General features: G+C 32.8%; 1 protein-coding gene across 12 annotated transcripts in view; it reads left to right on the top strand.

The window, feature by feature from the left end:
- Positions 1-15,650, top strand: part of LOC120636263 (eukaryotic translation initiation factor 4 gamma 3-like) — a 71,517-nt gene that overhangs the window by 38,983 nt on the left and 16,884 nt on the right. For 9 of the 12 annotated variants that reach the window (XM_039907663.1, XM_039907662.1, XM_039907668.1 and 6 more), the window contains 13 exons: positions 2,386-2,769; positions 3,048-3,389; positions 3,642-3,772; positions 3,868-4,021; positions 4,396-4,565; positions 5,813-6,016; positions 6,275-6,415; positions 7,000-7,084; positions 10,207-10,556; positions 11,302-11,469; positions 12,031-12,187; positions 12,863-12,943; positions 14,136-14,418. In XM_039907663.1, coding sequence (XP_039763597.1) covers positions 2,386-2,769; positions 3,048-3,389; positions 3,642-3,772; positions 3,868-4,021; positions 4,396-4,565; positions 5,813-6,016; positions 6,275-6,415; positions 7,000-7,084; positions 10,207-10,556; positions 11,302-11,469; positions 12,031-12,187; positions 12,863-12,943; positions 14,136-14,418 — 2,650 coding nt within the window. The remainder of the gene's footprint in view (positions 1-2,385; positions 2,770-3,047; positions 3,390-3,641; positions 3,773-3,867; positions 4,022-4,395; positions 4,566-5,812; positions 6,017-6,274; positions 6,416-6,999; positions 7,085-10,206; positions 10,557-11,301; positions 11,470-12,030; positions 12,188-12,862; positions 12,944-14,135; positions 14,419-15,650) is intronic. The other 3 variants (XM_039907660.1, XM_039907657.1, XM_039907661.1) reach the window with 2 other exon arrangements.

Here is a 15,650-nt window from a genome sequence, read left to right as displayed (position 1 = left end):
GTATTTAGGTATAACATGACAATCTTGTAAAGCTACAGGATCAAAAACTCAAGCTATTGAGTTGTCTCCTATAATGATTCAGAATTCTGATATTTTATAGTTCTAGTTTGTTTTTATTTTTGCATCGTCGCAATAAAAGCCGCTGCAAAAAATAATATTTAAAAATCATGTGGACGAAATATGTCAGCCTAGTTATTCCTATTAAGTTAATTAATAAATTTAAAATTACAATATAAAATTTATTATAAATAAAAATGCATTGCTGTAGTTTTGTTTGCCATATTCACTGTTTTAATTTAATGATGTGATGTCAAAGTCAACTTAGTAGTGGTGTCGTGATAGTTTTAGACGTTCCAATACCTGTACATTAAAGAAAATACACCGACAAATACATAGGTCTTTAAATGCATTATCGTTAGTCGCCATCTTCGGGAAAAGCTACCAAACCTACAAAATAGTCCCAGTAATGCATTAACACACGAAGCTTTTATTATTCAAGAATAGTGTACCCTAAAAATAACATCTAATGTATGAATAGCACTAGTTGTATTATTAATCTTTTCTCTTTTATTAAATCAATATTCATGTTACTTCCAGTATTAAATCGCTAAAAATGAAACATTAATTAATTCTGTACCTGCGCACAAAATGCTCCTAGTAGCCCAGCTCTCCGCAATCCCCATTCCACATTAAAATATTAAAAATGGTATCTTAATAGCTTTAATATTTCAATGTGGATAGCGTTTTAGTCACTTTCTTGATTTTCAATATATTAATTCATTAAAATAACCTATAACTGAACCACAATAAAATCATGTGTTCCTGTAGTGTATAATGTTGAAATTACGTGAAAAATGATTTTTATTTCTTATTTAAAAATTCAAGAAACATGCTATTCCATAATCGTTAAAATATAAACATCCATCGATTTGCGATCTGCGCAGAACACTAATCATAATCAATGTTGAAAGATTCAAAATAGTAGCTTTTACTTTTTTAGTCACACCATTCATCAATAAAATTAACAATAATTTTTATTACTTAATTATAGATGCAAGTATGTGTCTAGTATCTAATTTATTAATTACATTTCCAATCTTTGTCCAATGTTTTTCTTTCATTTAAATAATTAATATAAACGTTACTTCCAGTAATCGTTAAAAGCGAAAAATCGATCGATTCAGTGGCCTGCGCACAACACTAGTCAGGCAGCTGTCCGCAATCCACATGGAACGATTCAACATGGCGGCTTTTACGTTCTCAGTCGTACCATGCATGGCTGCGTTTTAAATATTTTTAAATCATTATTATTTGCAAGCTTTTTACAACTTAATACACATAATATAGCATTTTATAGAATAAAAGTTTTATCTAAGTTATAAAATAAGTAAAGTGTTAAATGTGAAACGAGTGCTAAAAGTTATTCTTGATCCTTGAGTGACCTTTCGAGTGGACTTTCTTTTACCATATTGCTCCTTACGAATTAAGGTTCCTCTAAATTATTATTTCGAATTAATATATTTGCCAACTGTGATTCAGCTAACAGTGCCACATATTTTATTTAGACGAATATTCTCAGGTACAGTGCGAGTTACAACTCCCACGTGGAAATACCTCACGTCTCTATTTATAGACTTCGAACTTGGTGCACCGAAAGTAATAGTCTATATTAAAAATTAGCGAAAAACCCATTATTTGAATGTGTCATACATTCAAATATGTTAATCTAAAAACTCGATTTAGATTTTAGTCCTAAGACGTCGTACTCGAGATTTCGTCCCTGCCATTTTGCAGTGCTAATCGAGTCGTGTTATATTCGCGTACGACTTCTTATTATCTGTTATCTAACAAATAATATACATATATAGACTGATTTCTACATTGGTGACCTCCATTGCTGCCGACATTACCATAAGCACATGAAGATAACTTTCATTCACTTTGGGACATGAATGCTTAAACATATTGCCCACATTTAGTTGGACTAAAGAGAGTGGAATGAGTATTGCATCTAGAACAGTAGTATCTGAGGATATAGATTTAATAGCAGTCATAAATATAATTATAATATTGTAATTTTAGGTCAATATACTATACATTCAAAGTGAAAGTAACCACTACATAAATTTATAGATTATGCATCATTGCTTTGTATATGTCTCATATGATTTTTCCATTAAGTCTAGCTCACTAATCCTCAATTAAGAACTGTATTTCTAATTTTAACATAAATGGTCATTTATGTAATTCAATTTAAACATCAAAAAATTTCAAGTATATTTAACTTTGATGGTAAATTCCACAGTGGCATTAAAAGAGTTTTATTTGGATAGTTATGTGTACATGATCATTTCTATGCACTATAAATTAAATCAATATTTTCAGAGATTAGTTCAATTGATAGTTTGCTGATACCTATCAATCCTTCAACTAGTCAAGTAAATCATAACTTTGGGACAGAGCTTACAAACATAGTGAAACAATTACCTGCTGAACCTGAGACTGAAACATATACTGCTGACAAGAAACCTGAGATAGTGATTAGCAGAGAAAATACATTCCCTGCCAAGTCTGCACCCACTGCCACTGAACTTTTATCAGCAAGCATTGAAAAGCTAGCTAAGGAACAACCATTAGAATCTGAAGACCAATTAAAGGCAGAGTCTACTGCTATTCAAGCCCAAGTAAAATTAACCCAAGGAATTGCAAGTGTAGCACGTAATCATCCTGATTCTAAGATGAGAGATTTAAACCTCAATAATAAAACAGGTTTGTATATTTAAATATATTTTATATCCAAAAGGAAAGCTTAGGATTCATTAAATAACTATTGTTAAATGTTTATCTTTTAATAATTATTGTTAAGTATTTATCTTTTTTCCATCAAATTACCTATGGTAAACTTCATTGGCAAAGTTGCATAAAAAAATTAATGTATAATAAATGTACTTGTGTGATGTTTAATTTATGGGTATAGTCATTATTAGTAATATCATGACTAATAAAATATTGATTTGTACGTTTTACTGATATCTTTTCATATTTAGAACCAGATACTGCCAATGGAAAACCTACTGAAGTCACAAAGGCTGAGACAGTTAATGATGAAGTTTGCAAAAATGAAAAAGAAATAAAAAATGCAAAAAATAATAATAGAAAATCAAGCAAATCACCAACAAACGAGCAACAGGCAAACTTAGCCGAATCCTATGAAAATGGAAATGATGAGACTGATAATAAAGTTAGTGATGAGGTAGAAACTCCAATAACTGCAGAAGATGATGAACAACCAGCCAACACAGATACACCTTTGTTCAAAATACCTGCAGTACCACCACCACCACTAGCAGCACCAGTAGCTGTTGCTCCAAAATACAAATACTCAGATGGTAACACATTAGTGTATTTTATAAACTAAATATAGGAATTACGCTAACCCAACCACACCTGTCTGTGAAAAAATTAATCATTTCATGGGAACTTTGGCATTAAACCTATATAAAATTATTCTTAAATAGAATTGCAACTGTGGTAAAAATGATAAATCAATCCAACTGTTTTAGGTTTGCCAACATATATGTATGAAAGCAGAATTTTAAATGTAAACCATTTGTATTATAGATTTTTTTGTTTTATTATAGATCAATGGTCACCTTTCAACAAATCTGGCAAGAAATCCTATGACATTGGTTTCCTGATGCAAGTGAAAGAGAACCCACTCACAAAAGATAAGCCCAATATACCATTACTTGATGCTTGCAATATAATTAAGGTATGTTGATAAAGCATAATTACTGCAAAGTATTTAATTTTTTATTCTGTTATATAATTCATGGTCTAATTTCTGCAAACATTGTTTGTTTTTAGAGTACACCAATTCAGGAACCAATGACCTTCAATACCATCTCAAGACCTATAATTGATTCTCTTCTACCCAACTATGCGAAGAATTCGGGTGTTGGTTCAAGGAGCAACACACCAAGGGATCCAAAGAAAGATGGAAGAAATATGCCACAGAGTGGTAATCTAATAATTATAATAATAATTATAATTAATATAATTATAATATATAAATATAATAATAATAATAATTATAATATAATAAAATAATTATATTGATCATTACAAAATGCTGGAACATTTCAGCTATGGGTGTTAAATTCTTGTAGTATTCTCTCCCTTGTGTTTTATCAAGTTTCATACTTTATCTGTGCTTTATTATTGCTTTCTTGAAATATACTACCTGTTAAAGTAATCTCCCATCAATTCAAAGGACACCAAGCATTGGGTAACCATTGAAAACTTTTACTGTAAAAACCTGCCTAAAAGATAAAATTCATCATTCAATTTGAAGTATATAGTGCTTAAAATATTATTTATCCACCCAATTCAAAGGTAAAGGCAGCATGAAATTGGCCGCTCAACCCAGTGGAAGTAGTGCACATCGCCAATATATTTCTATATCCCTGTCACGTGAAGAAGTAAAGCTGAACCAGTCCAAGGATGCCTGGAGGCCCACTCGTTTCAAGAAGGGCAGCCTTACCGAGGATGAGTTCAAAACTCAGGTAATTAACAAAAGTAACTCATGTTCCATCTTCATCTGCTTGCGGCTCAGGTTCGCCTGGTCCCTGGTGTCACGTCGACCGGCTAATATCTATTGTGACGCCGCTGCCTAGATCTCCCAGCAAGCATTGCTCGCAGCCAGGAATTTGCTGAAAGAAGTTTAGCATCCTCTGGTTGTATTATATGCTTCCCCAAAAGAGTGCTGCGTTTATGCATAAGCATGGGGCAGGAACAGATTAAGTGCAGCAGCACCTCCGCAGTCTCTTTACAGAGTCGACATAGATCTGTGTCCTGCAGCTTTAGGTTGAACAATTGCCTGTTAAGCCCACAGTGCCCCGTAAGCGCTCGCATTAGGATGCATAGGTTTTTTCTGTTGAGTGCTAATGCCTTAGACGCGGCCCTTCTGTTGAATGGTTTTATTAGCACTCGAGTCCATTCGTGGGAGTTGTCTCCAGCGAATGAGTGTATGGTAGTTGTAATAGGTTTGTAGGGTGAGTTGCGCCAGGCTTTTGGGTATTCCGCAGACCGGCTCAGGGCCTATTTGCTTCTCCAAAGCGCCTGTCTTTGGAAGTTTATCGGCCTTTAACTCATGTTCCATAGTGACTAATATTTTTTATTTGCTTTTCTATTTATTTTCTAAATTGGCACTATGATTCTTTAGGATTTGTACATTTAGACAGACAGCTTTATGCAACCAAGTTGGTTGACAAGTGTCAAGTTATCTATATTTTCTTTAAAGTTTATTAATGATAATTATATTTTAATACATAAGACCATAAGTCAGTGTAGAAACCGCGTCAAATATCATTTTGCGAAAACAAGTAATTTGATCTGTCTTACTTTGAAAACAACTGTTGACAGTAATTGTTATGCTTATAGTACATATTTGTTATTAGGTTTACTCATGCACAATATTATTTGAGAGATTTAACATCTAGTGGTTAGCATGTTTGATCCTCGAGTCTCATTGTAGTATGAGAGTGAGGGAATAAATAGTGCACCTGTGTTTTCGCACGCATTTGTGCACTATAAAACCCGCGTGCACTAAAAACCCGCGTAGTTGAAAAATCTGTGGTGATTTAGAGACGCGGCATAAATTGGTCAGAGGAACTTTGATTAGTTAAACTTCGATCCATAAAATAATGATTATAATATGATTTTTAGGAATGAAATATATAGTTTAGGTTCCCAAGGTTTAATTAGATATATATTGTTAAATTTCGGTTTTGTGACATACACTATTTTTCAGGACCTGTACAAGAAGTTCCGTGGTATCCTGAACAAGCTGACACCACAAAAATTCGACACATTGCTAGATAAAGTAAAGGGTCTTGAGATCAACACCCAGGCTCGCCTTCTGGGTGTGATTGATTTGGTGTTTGAGAAGGCTATTGAAGAGCCCAATTTTTCCGAAGCTTACGCCGCGATGTGTAGCAAATTGTCTATGTTAAAGGTATTTAAATCACTAGCTGTTGACCACGTTCTTTGTCTGTGATTATTACGGTTTTACAATCCCGGAGGAACTGTTTGTTTGCCTGCGCTGAAAAGCGGCCAATGTTACTCTCCGTCCTTTTAATTAACTCTATGCCTAAAATCAAGTTGATTTATTGCGTGATGGTAGGAAAAACAAACGAACACTTCTTTCGCTTTTATTAAATTAGTGGTAATAACACTTTTTTCACGATTTTTGACATACTAAATTTATTTCCAGGTACCATCTGACAATGCTCCCGACCAATGTGTCAATTTCCGTGCACTCATCATTAGCAAATGTCAGAACCAATTCACCACTGACAAGGTGGATGAAAATGTGTTGAGAATGGAGAAGGAGCTAGCTGAGAGTACTGATCCTGTAAGTACTTGCTTAAAGTTATTAACATAAAGGGGAAATTATTATTTTTCTTACATTACCTTTTCATCACCACCACCATCATCATCATCATCATCATCATCATCATCATCATCATCATCATCATCATCATCACCACCAGTTCAACCGATTGTTCAACCGATTGACATCCACTGCTGGATATAGGTCTTTTGTAGTGAGTTCCAAATTCCACGGTCCTGGGCCGTTTGTTTCCAGCGGCTCCCAGCTTTTCCCAGCATTTGTTGGCCGACCTACAGTGCGTTTACCGGTGCTGACTCGCCGATCCAGCACCTTAGGAACCAACGTCCGACGGTTTTCCTAGCGGCTTTCTCTACAGCTGAAATAGCTGAGCGATTGGCTGAGCTATTTCGGTAACTCTTAGTTCTTCTACATATCTATTCATTTCTGACTTGTTCATGTATAGATACTCCTAGCATAGCTCTTTCCATCGCCCGCTCAGTGATTCGAGAGCCTTCTTATAAGACCCATAGGAAACGACCACATTACGTTACAATTTTTTATATTTGAAATCTATAAAACTAATAATATTATTTTTATCCCCTTAGGCAAAGAAGAAAGAGATTCAAGATCAATTATCTGAAGAACATAGGCGCATCAGAATGCGATCTGTTGGAAATGTTAGGTTTATCGGTAAGTAATTATAATTCAACAACCTTTTAACCTTATGATAAATTATGCTTTTGTTAATAATTAGATAGAGTGAACTTGCATTTGCTTTTGCTAAACAAAAACAATGTTGTGAAAACTACAGATTTCTATTAAAGTTAGATATCATTAAATAATTAACATATGTTTTTCTAACATTGCAAACAATTTAGTATTCCGAAAAACATAAGAATAATTTAGTTTGAAATCACTATTCACTACATATTATTATAAAACTGTCTATCTATCTGAACGCGATTAACTCAAAACTACCTATACGTATGCTTTGCGCTTCATGAGGAAAGTATAATTAAAATATTCTTGAAATTGGCTGAAATATGACGACCAATGTTAAATATGTCGTAAAAAAATATGCTGACAGCTTTATTGGCGTGCATCGCGAAGATTATTGATGGTATATAACATAATAAACTGTATATTATTGTGACAGTGATTATTTATTACTGACAAAAAAGTCCGCAAGACTTAATTGATGTCTTACTATAATAGTTAAGTCCTAATAACCGTTTTTTTATCAAATTATTCAATCAAAAGAAACACTACAAAGATGGCAAAATTTCACAATTTCGAAATATCATTTATCCAACTAATTGATTATGCAAACGTTAATTCCTCTACATACTATTCTAAAGAAGTGACGACGGATATAAATATTTAAAAGTAAAAATTCTGCTCCCGTAAGTTACTTTTCGCAAAAAGTCGAAAATTATTCGATGGATTAATTTCAAATTTCTCTTTTATTTCATAAACGGTAATTAATATCAGACTCAGGCATAGAACAGCGTAGCTGGGTACATCAAGCTAAAAATTAGTTGATGGAAATAATTTGGCCACTAATGAAAGTTGTGCTGCATAGTAAATATGTTTACAATTCTTTCGTTCTGAACTCGTTATTGGTCACGAATGGTGATGAAGGAAATAGGTTTATTAAAATAATTACATTCTAGTTACAAAATATTTGTTATTCCGTGAAGTAAACACCAAGAGGGCAAATGTCACATAGATATTGGTTGCTGCATAAGTATTCTATCTAATTACCATTTATACATCTAAGCAAAAGTCGACCATTCATTTTAGCCTTCGATAATTTTATTGCTCGTCTTAACACTTTATTACACAATGAGAACAAAGTTCATGTACATTGGCGAAATCGAATGCCTACTCATTTTCTATCCGCCTAAATTTCGGTAAAGTGAACGGGGTTCTTTTAAATTTTATTTTTTCGGCATTTTTGTAGGTAATGTAAAAAAATAGTTAATTACTTACGTACTTGAAAAGTTACGTGGTACTACTGCACACTGTTTGAGCGCACGCCAATATAAGCTATAAATTATTTTAACTTTATTTATAAATCGTACCTACTATAAAGCTATACGCTCGTTAGAAGTTTATTTAAAATAGTTTATAGTAGTACATTTATTAAGACGTATAAATCAGCGTTTATTATAATGTTCAAATTTCCTTTGCATACTTAAACTCTGGTGTTTCACATTATTATTGGGTCATCACAATTGAAAATAAATATAAAAGTAACGCATCGAAGTAAATAGATTTTAATTATGTTTTGATGACTTTATTTGGTCTCCTGATATCCATAGAACATTATAGTAGCGAAAATGTGTCTGTTTGTTTGTTTGCATGTTTTCCACGTATCACACCACAAGTAAGAATGATTTGGTCTACGAAATTCTTATAATTGCTATGCGAATGTTATTATTAATGCACGAGTAATTTTTTATTATAATTTGTGCCACTTCGAATGTGTCACAGGCGCAGCTGATATCACGCGAACGTATACCTACTAACATTATGTTTCTAATATTTTTCATTGCATCTAGTGTCGCCATCCTTAGAAAAAAAAATGGATTAGGGAAAAAAAGTGCTTACAATACTATTACAACTCGGCTCCTATTTCGCTTCTCTCTTATTAATATTTTACTTAGTCATGTTTTAATTTTATTTTGCTAATGCAATTTTTGAACTAACAAATTGATTTAGATACTTTTTTTTAATTTCATAATGCTAATACATTTTTTTAGTTACTTTGTTTATTATGTAGCTCCTGCAAATTAAGCTTGGTTGCAAAATGTTATTTAAAATTCATATTATTTCATGTCTGAGTAATTATAAATTAACAACCATATTATGCCGTGAAGCTTAGTCATATTCCTAAAACACTAACGCCCGGCAATGCTCTATATTTAAAAAAAATATTGATTGCTATCATTTAAATATTTTATAAATGCAGAGATTAAAAAATGGTGTGGCAGATCTTAATTTTAGTAATTAATATTAAAAAATTGATTATTGAATATAATCCATTAATTTTCTCGCAAGATAAAGCGAGATTTAAAAACTGGCACCATAATTCCTACTTGATATAAATACAGTTCTCGGTATAACCGCGTGGTACTTTTATAACGTGAGAACATGCAAAAAGATGCAAAATGCTTATAATGTTTTGCAACAATGTTTAATTTATTTGTAGGAACACTAACACGCATCGCGCGAAGATAAAATATAATCCTGGTTATGTTTGTTTTTCTGCTCATTTTTATTTTTATGTTTTGAGCTTTATATGTTTGTTACCTTGATTGCCTGTATGATTATGTTTATTATTATAAGTTGTAATAGTTTATCAACGTCGATGACATAAGTTGGATATAAGAACTCTTAAATTTTAATAATAAAAATTAACTCCTTATAAATCCACGCGGTTAAACCAAAGACAATTCTTTTTTATATAAAATTCGAGTTAACAATTTTAAATATACGTAAACGATTACGTTAATAGTTTATTGTAGTATTTAAGTTAACGTGTAAACATAATAATATATTTCAATCAAAGGCCCCAACGAACCTTTCAAGTCAAGTTGACAATCTTAACTTTGAAGTTTGTAAATCTATCAAATTTGTATGCAGTTCTTAAATTCTAAGTTTGGTCTTCCATTTATAATGAAATGACAGATTTTCTTTAATATAGACGTGAAGTTAGTTTTAATTTGAAGTGGAAGGTGTAATAGCAATAAAAAATGATTTTAAAAATTTTAATTTAAAAAAGTTTTCAACAATACCAATCTTTTCAGGTGAGCTGTATAAATTGAAAATGCTAACGGCCAAAATCATGGTGTATTGTATGACATATTTGATTGATAAACTGGAAGAAGAGAAATTGGAATGCCTCTGCAAACTGCTTACCACAATTGGAGAACAAGTTGAAAGCGAAGTGAAAGAACAGCTTGAGAGCGTGTTCAAGAGAATGCAAGAAATTGTTGATCGTAAATCCAACAAGATCAGTAACCGAGTGCGCTTTATGATCCAAGATGTTATTGATCTGCGACGGGGACGGTGGGTCACCAAGAATGTGGTAGATTCCCAACCCAAGATGATGGATCAAATACAGAAGGAAGCGGAACAGCACCAACGTAATATCGAGGTTAGACAATAATATATAATAGAAAAATTAATTATACCCTAAATAAAAAAATCGGTTAAATTGGTACTAAGCAAATTTTATACTCATATTTAAATGTTATTAAGGTCTCCTTAATTAAACCACTGTCATTTTTATTACGTGAAGATCCTTGTAGAAAGTAAAAAAACTTTAATTTGTGCAGTAGTAAACAGTTATTACAAACAAGATACAATAGCAAATCGTTTTGTATTTTTCAAATGCCCATCCTATATCATCTGTTTAAATTTTTCATGCTGAATGATGATGCTTTTTAGACTCCATATAAAAATTATAGTGTAATTGGTTTAACAGTATCTATGCCTGTCTGTGGTATTGTGTCTTCCGAAGGGATGATGTGGTTTGTTGAGCCTTTAGCTGCGTGATCGAGATAGTTCATAGCTATGTTTTATGTAGATGCGTTCAGGAGTAGAGTTAAAATTATTAGCTCATTTCCTAATAGAGAAAAAGTTCTTACCAACAGGTTTTTAATGTGGTATAAGGTTCCTGGGGTTTAGAACATTGTAAACTTTAGCTGATTTTGAAGCATCAAGTAGAATAGCATCAAATATAATAAATTTTATTTTTTTAACTTTATTACAACATATATATCGTTTTCGGGTTAATTAGGATGAAATTGAAAATGACATGGTGAAAAAAAACAAGAGTTTATATTGTCAGCTTATTTTTTCTTGTTCCTGTTGATGTTAATTTTTTTTATTTAATTTAGTTGATGAATGCAAATCCTATGGGTGGATTCCGACGCGAGGATAATCGTGGCAAACGCGGTGGAGAAGGCAGGAGGCAAGGCTCCAACTCATACATGGATAACCAGTGGAAGGCCCCACGCACTAGCTACACTGTTGACACTTCTAAACTTAAAGCTGTTACTCCAAAGGTATTTACTATCAATACACTCGAACACACACGCGTACATCATCGGCGAAAAGCATAGTATATGCTAGTTTTTTAGCATTATTGTAATTAAGTTATTTTTTTTACATTGTAGTGAGCTGTTGGTTATAACTATTTTCGTTAAATAAAAACTAAAGGTACTAGAGTTCCAAACATGCACCATGCAACATAGACCCTGGTCTAGCAAGAAGTTCACAAAAAATTTAGCTTTGTTAAATCCATATTATATTTGATTATTACAAGTTATAGAGGCTTTTGTGCAGGCAGGCATGCCAGGCGGGTCACAAATATAAACACTTAGACAGCCGCTTAGCGCAGTGGGCAGTAACCCTGCTTTCTGATGCAGAGGCTATGTAAAATTTGTGATAAACATGAATTTATTTCAGTGTGTTTTCCTGTATAAGTGTTTATGTATATAATTCATCCGTTATATTAGTACCCATAACACGAGCTACGCTTACTTTAGGAGCGAACCGTGTACTGTCGTAATATATTTATTTTACTTGACTTAAACTTATAACAAATTATTAATCTTTATTTCCAGAGCCTTAGTAATATAAAATTAGCTCCAGCGTCTCCCTGGAGTCATGGCTCAGGTGCCAAGAATCCAGTCCAAACAAGTAGCAACTCAATGATCAGTCTGTCGAAAAATAAGTACAGCATGCTTGATACGATTCAAGGTGATCCAACTTCACTCAACAGTAAGTAAAAACCTGTATATAATAAAAACCTGAATCACAATATCATAACTTTACCTAATTTTTTTTTGTACTATCCTTTTATCATTAGTTAAGTTAACAAACAAAAAAATCCGACAATAAAGGTCGAAAAAATGAGCATTATAAGATAGCTGGTTGGAAACAGATAGTAGTGCAAAAAAAAAAAATTCTTATTTGCTGACATCTGTATTGGTAGGCTTTTGCCTAACAATACTATTCGGCACATATTCACATTCAGATAAGTCTAATGTAGATTCCAATAAAGTTCAATAAAGTTAAGGGTGCAATGATCACCTGAGTGGTTATTACCGTAGTTAAAAGCAGTATCTTTTAAAGTATCAATGTTGTATGACATACCTTGAGGTCCATAAAATAGGGATTATAATTCTGGAATAAAGAAAATGCATGGCGTGTTATGAGACTTATTGTATCTATTATTTAAAGCGCCAGATTAAAAGTAGGACATTGCTACCTTTGTTTCTTCATATCAAAGAAGAACAATCCAGTCCAGTTTAATATTGATTCTATTGCTAGAGTTTTTTTTTACATTGGATATACTATAGCTACGTTCCCCGTGATGACAGCGGGGCACAGTTAGTTAATATATAAAAATTTAATTAAATACCTTTTATGCAATGTTATCAAAATTTTGTTTAGCCAACAAGGACATCCCCGCAAGCTACCATCATCATTCGAAGTCGATCGAGAGATCGACCTTCAATTCCAGAGGTGATTACAGTGAGTTTTAATACCAAAAAGAATGATTTCACAAAAAAAAAATCGAAATTTTGCCTATTCATAAGCTTTTGAATTTGAGATAGCTGTGTGATTAATGTCATAAAGTCATTAAGTTACTGAGTTTTATAAATCCTGTGTCAGTTTTCACTATACCTAGAAAATGCTTAAACCGACCTCATGATGGTGATGCCGAAAAAAAAAGGTTTTACCATTAGTAGGTGATGAGTAACAAAGTTAGGCGCCACCTAAAGTTTCAACACCGATTCGGCGGTGCGTAATGTTTAGGTAACTCGTAAACCACTTGACAGATAAAAAGAATACGCCGCCTCGTGACAAAGTATCATAGACATGTGAAGTTGTTGAGTTGCCTAGTGAAAATAGATTGGTGAACGTTACTTGCCTTGTTCGTCGTAAGTGAAAACAGGCATTAGTGTATTCAGTTAATTTTTAATGTTAATAAAATGGGAAAATCTAATTTTATATTGAATACAACAAACCAGCCAACAATTACAAGTGGTATAAATTGTTGTCATTTTCAAATTCTATTAATGGCAACTAACAATGTGTGACCGAATTACGAAATAATGTTAAAAAGTGCGTGTAAAAATATATCAAAAGGAGTTTTCCATACAAACTTACTTATGACAACCCCATTGAAGATAAAAGACAAAAACGCGCATAGCACCTACGCTACACGACGAAGTTACTCTACTACATTTCATTACATATTAAACATTAAAATTCTATTGAAACACCGTTTTCTGAAAGAAAACTTAACCCCTCATTGCGTAATACGTAAGAAAAATAGCTTAACAAACAATTAAAAAAAAAAAAATTACTAGATTTCTAACTACCTTATTATAGTAGTCATCATAGAATTTTGCGGATTAGTAACGTTTGGTATTTTTTAATCTATCGTCAAATTGACTGCGTATGAAATGATGATTTTGTATTTTCGATTAAAGAACTTGGGTACGTTGAATATTCCTGATTTAACCAACTCGAGTGGACTTTGGAAGGATAGCGAAATTTTCTTGGCAAAGGAAAAGAGAAAACTCAGAATAATTCGACTTCAAACTATGTTAAATAACATAAATAAGCTGAAATTTAAAAAACAAATAATTATAGGTAATATTATATAAATGTTTAAGTAAACAGTCAATAATTGTTCGCATTTGTACTTTTTCATAAGATAACGATAGCGGTGGTCGCCCTGGATCAATCGGAGTCCCGCGGTCGAACTCAAGCAGCAGAAGTACCACCCTCGCGCCTAAGCCTGCGCCAGAAGTCACGCCTGTTGTTCCATTGGCCCAAGAACCATTGCCTGAGCCTCAGCAGAAGGCTGTCAAAATCCTCATTATGGAATACCTCGTCAATCTCAATGATGAAGAGTTCCTATCTGACTTGAAGGAGATACTCCCCCAGCAGTACCACGCCGCTGCTGTTACTGAGATACTTAACATTGCTTTAGAAAAGTAAGTGTTTCCCGCTACTACCGTGATATTTAAATTTACCTCAATATGTATAGTGTAAGTCTTTAAGGGAACTAACGGTCACACCGACGTTAGCGTTAACCTGCCACTTAGACTTAATGAGCAAATAACTAAAGTGCAATTAGTGATATTGAGTTGCCTGGAGTAAAATTGATTGCAGTGCTAATCATCTGCTGCAGCTATATATACTGTCAGGACGCTGTCCAACAAAGGCCTGAACTACTGCATATCTTTATACTTTAAGTAGCGGTCCCTCGCGACTTCGTCTGCGTATAAGTCAACCGATATAAGCTAACATAGTTTATTTGTAAAGAAAGTGGCATGTTGAACATGTGAAAAAAACCGTCTAATAGGATAAATATTATATTATATCTTCAACCATTCGTACAAATTATATGCAGTAAAGAAGAAAGTCGGTTGTTTAAATACTTGAGACGATAAGTTTACTTACTTTGATAACAATTCATATTTTTAGAAAATATGACCAATAAACATGACTATTTTAATTATTTTATTAATATAAAAAAAGAAAAGTTATACATACGCTATCGCGGACTTTTTTGTAAGCAATATCAAGCTCTTCAACTTTTCTATAGAACTCAATCATATATCTATCATTATTAAAGCAGTATTCGCAAGAAACGTTTTCGTTCGACCGTTTTTTCGCAGACTTACTTTGCAAATCCAACTACCACCAAAAGTTCTTTTCGGTGTTCAGCTTAATATGCCTTTGGCACTCACAAATAATGTGGCTCTATTGGTCAAAATCGGTTAAGTAGATCCAGAGATTACCCCCGACAGTGTCACAAATTCACAAACTGACAAACTTTACTTCTTTATAATTTTTATAATTAGTGTCGATTCTACGTTCTTTATACTGTGTAAAAGCATAAACCAATTGTTCATAGGTTGCTCAGAAAAGTTTCCAGTTAACTGCATTTACAACGTGTACATAATAATAAACTGTGTGGCCATTCTACATGACTAGTTGTAAAAGGCAATAAAATTCTAAATGCTGAAGCTACAAAATTTTTGCTATATCTTTAAATTAATTAAATTACAATATACATTAAAACATGCATTGCTTAGCTTGAAATAGAACACCTTTAAATTAGCATTAAAGCAATAAAATAAAAATAATTGTCAATCTTCAATTTATTTATTGGTAAGAAATTAATAATCATGGTAAATTTATTACATGACTAACAGTGGAT

Source organism: Pararge aegeria, chromosome Z (genome assembly GCF_905163445.1).
Source record: "Pararge aegeria chromosome Z, ilParAegt1.1, whole genome shotgun sequence".
Taxonomy (NCBI): Eukaryota; Metazoa; Arthropoda; class Insecta; order Lepidoptera; family Nymphalidae; genus Pararge; species Pararge aegeria.
The sequence above is the reverse complement of the archived record's forward strand: the minus strand, read 5'-3'. Positions and strand labels throughout refer to the sequence as shown.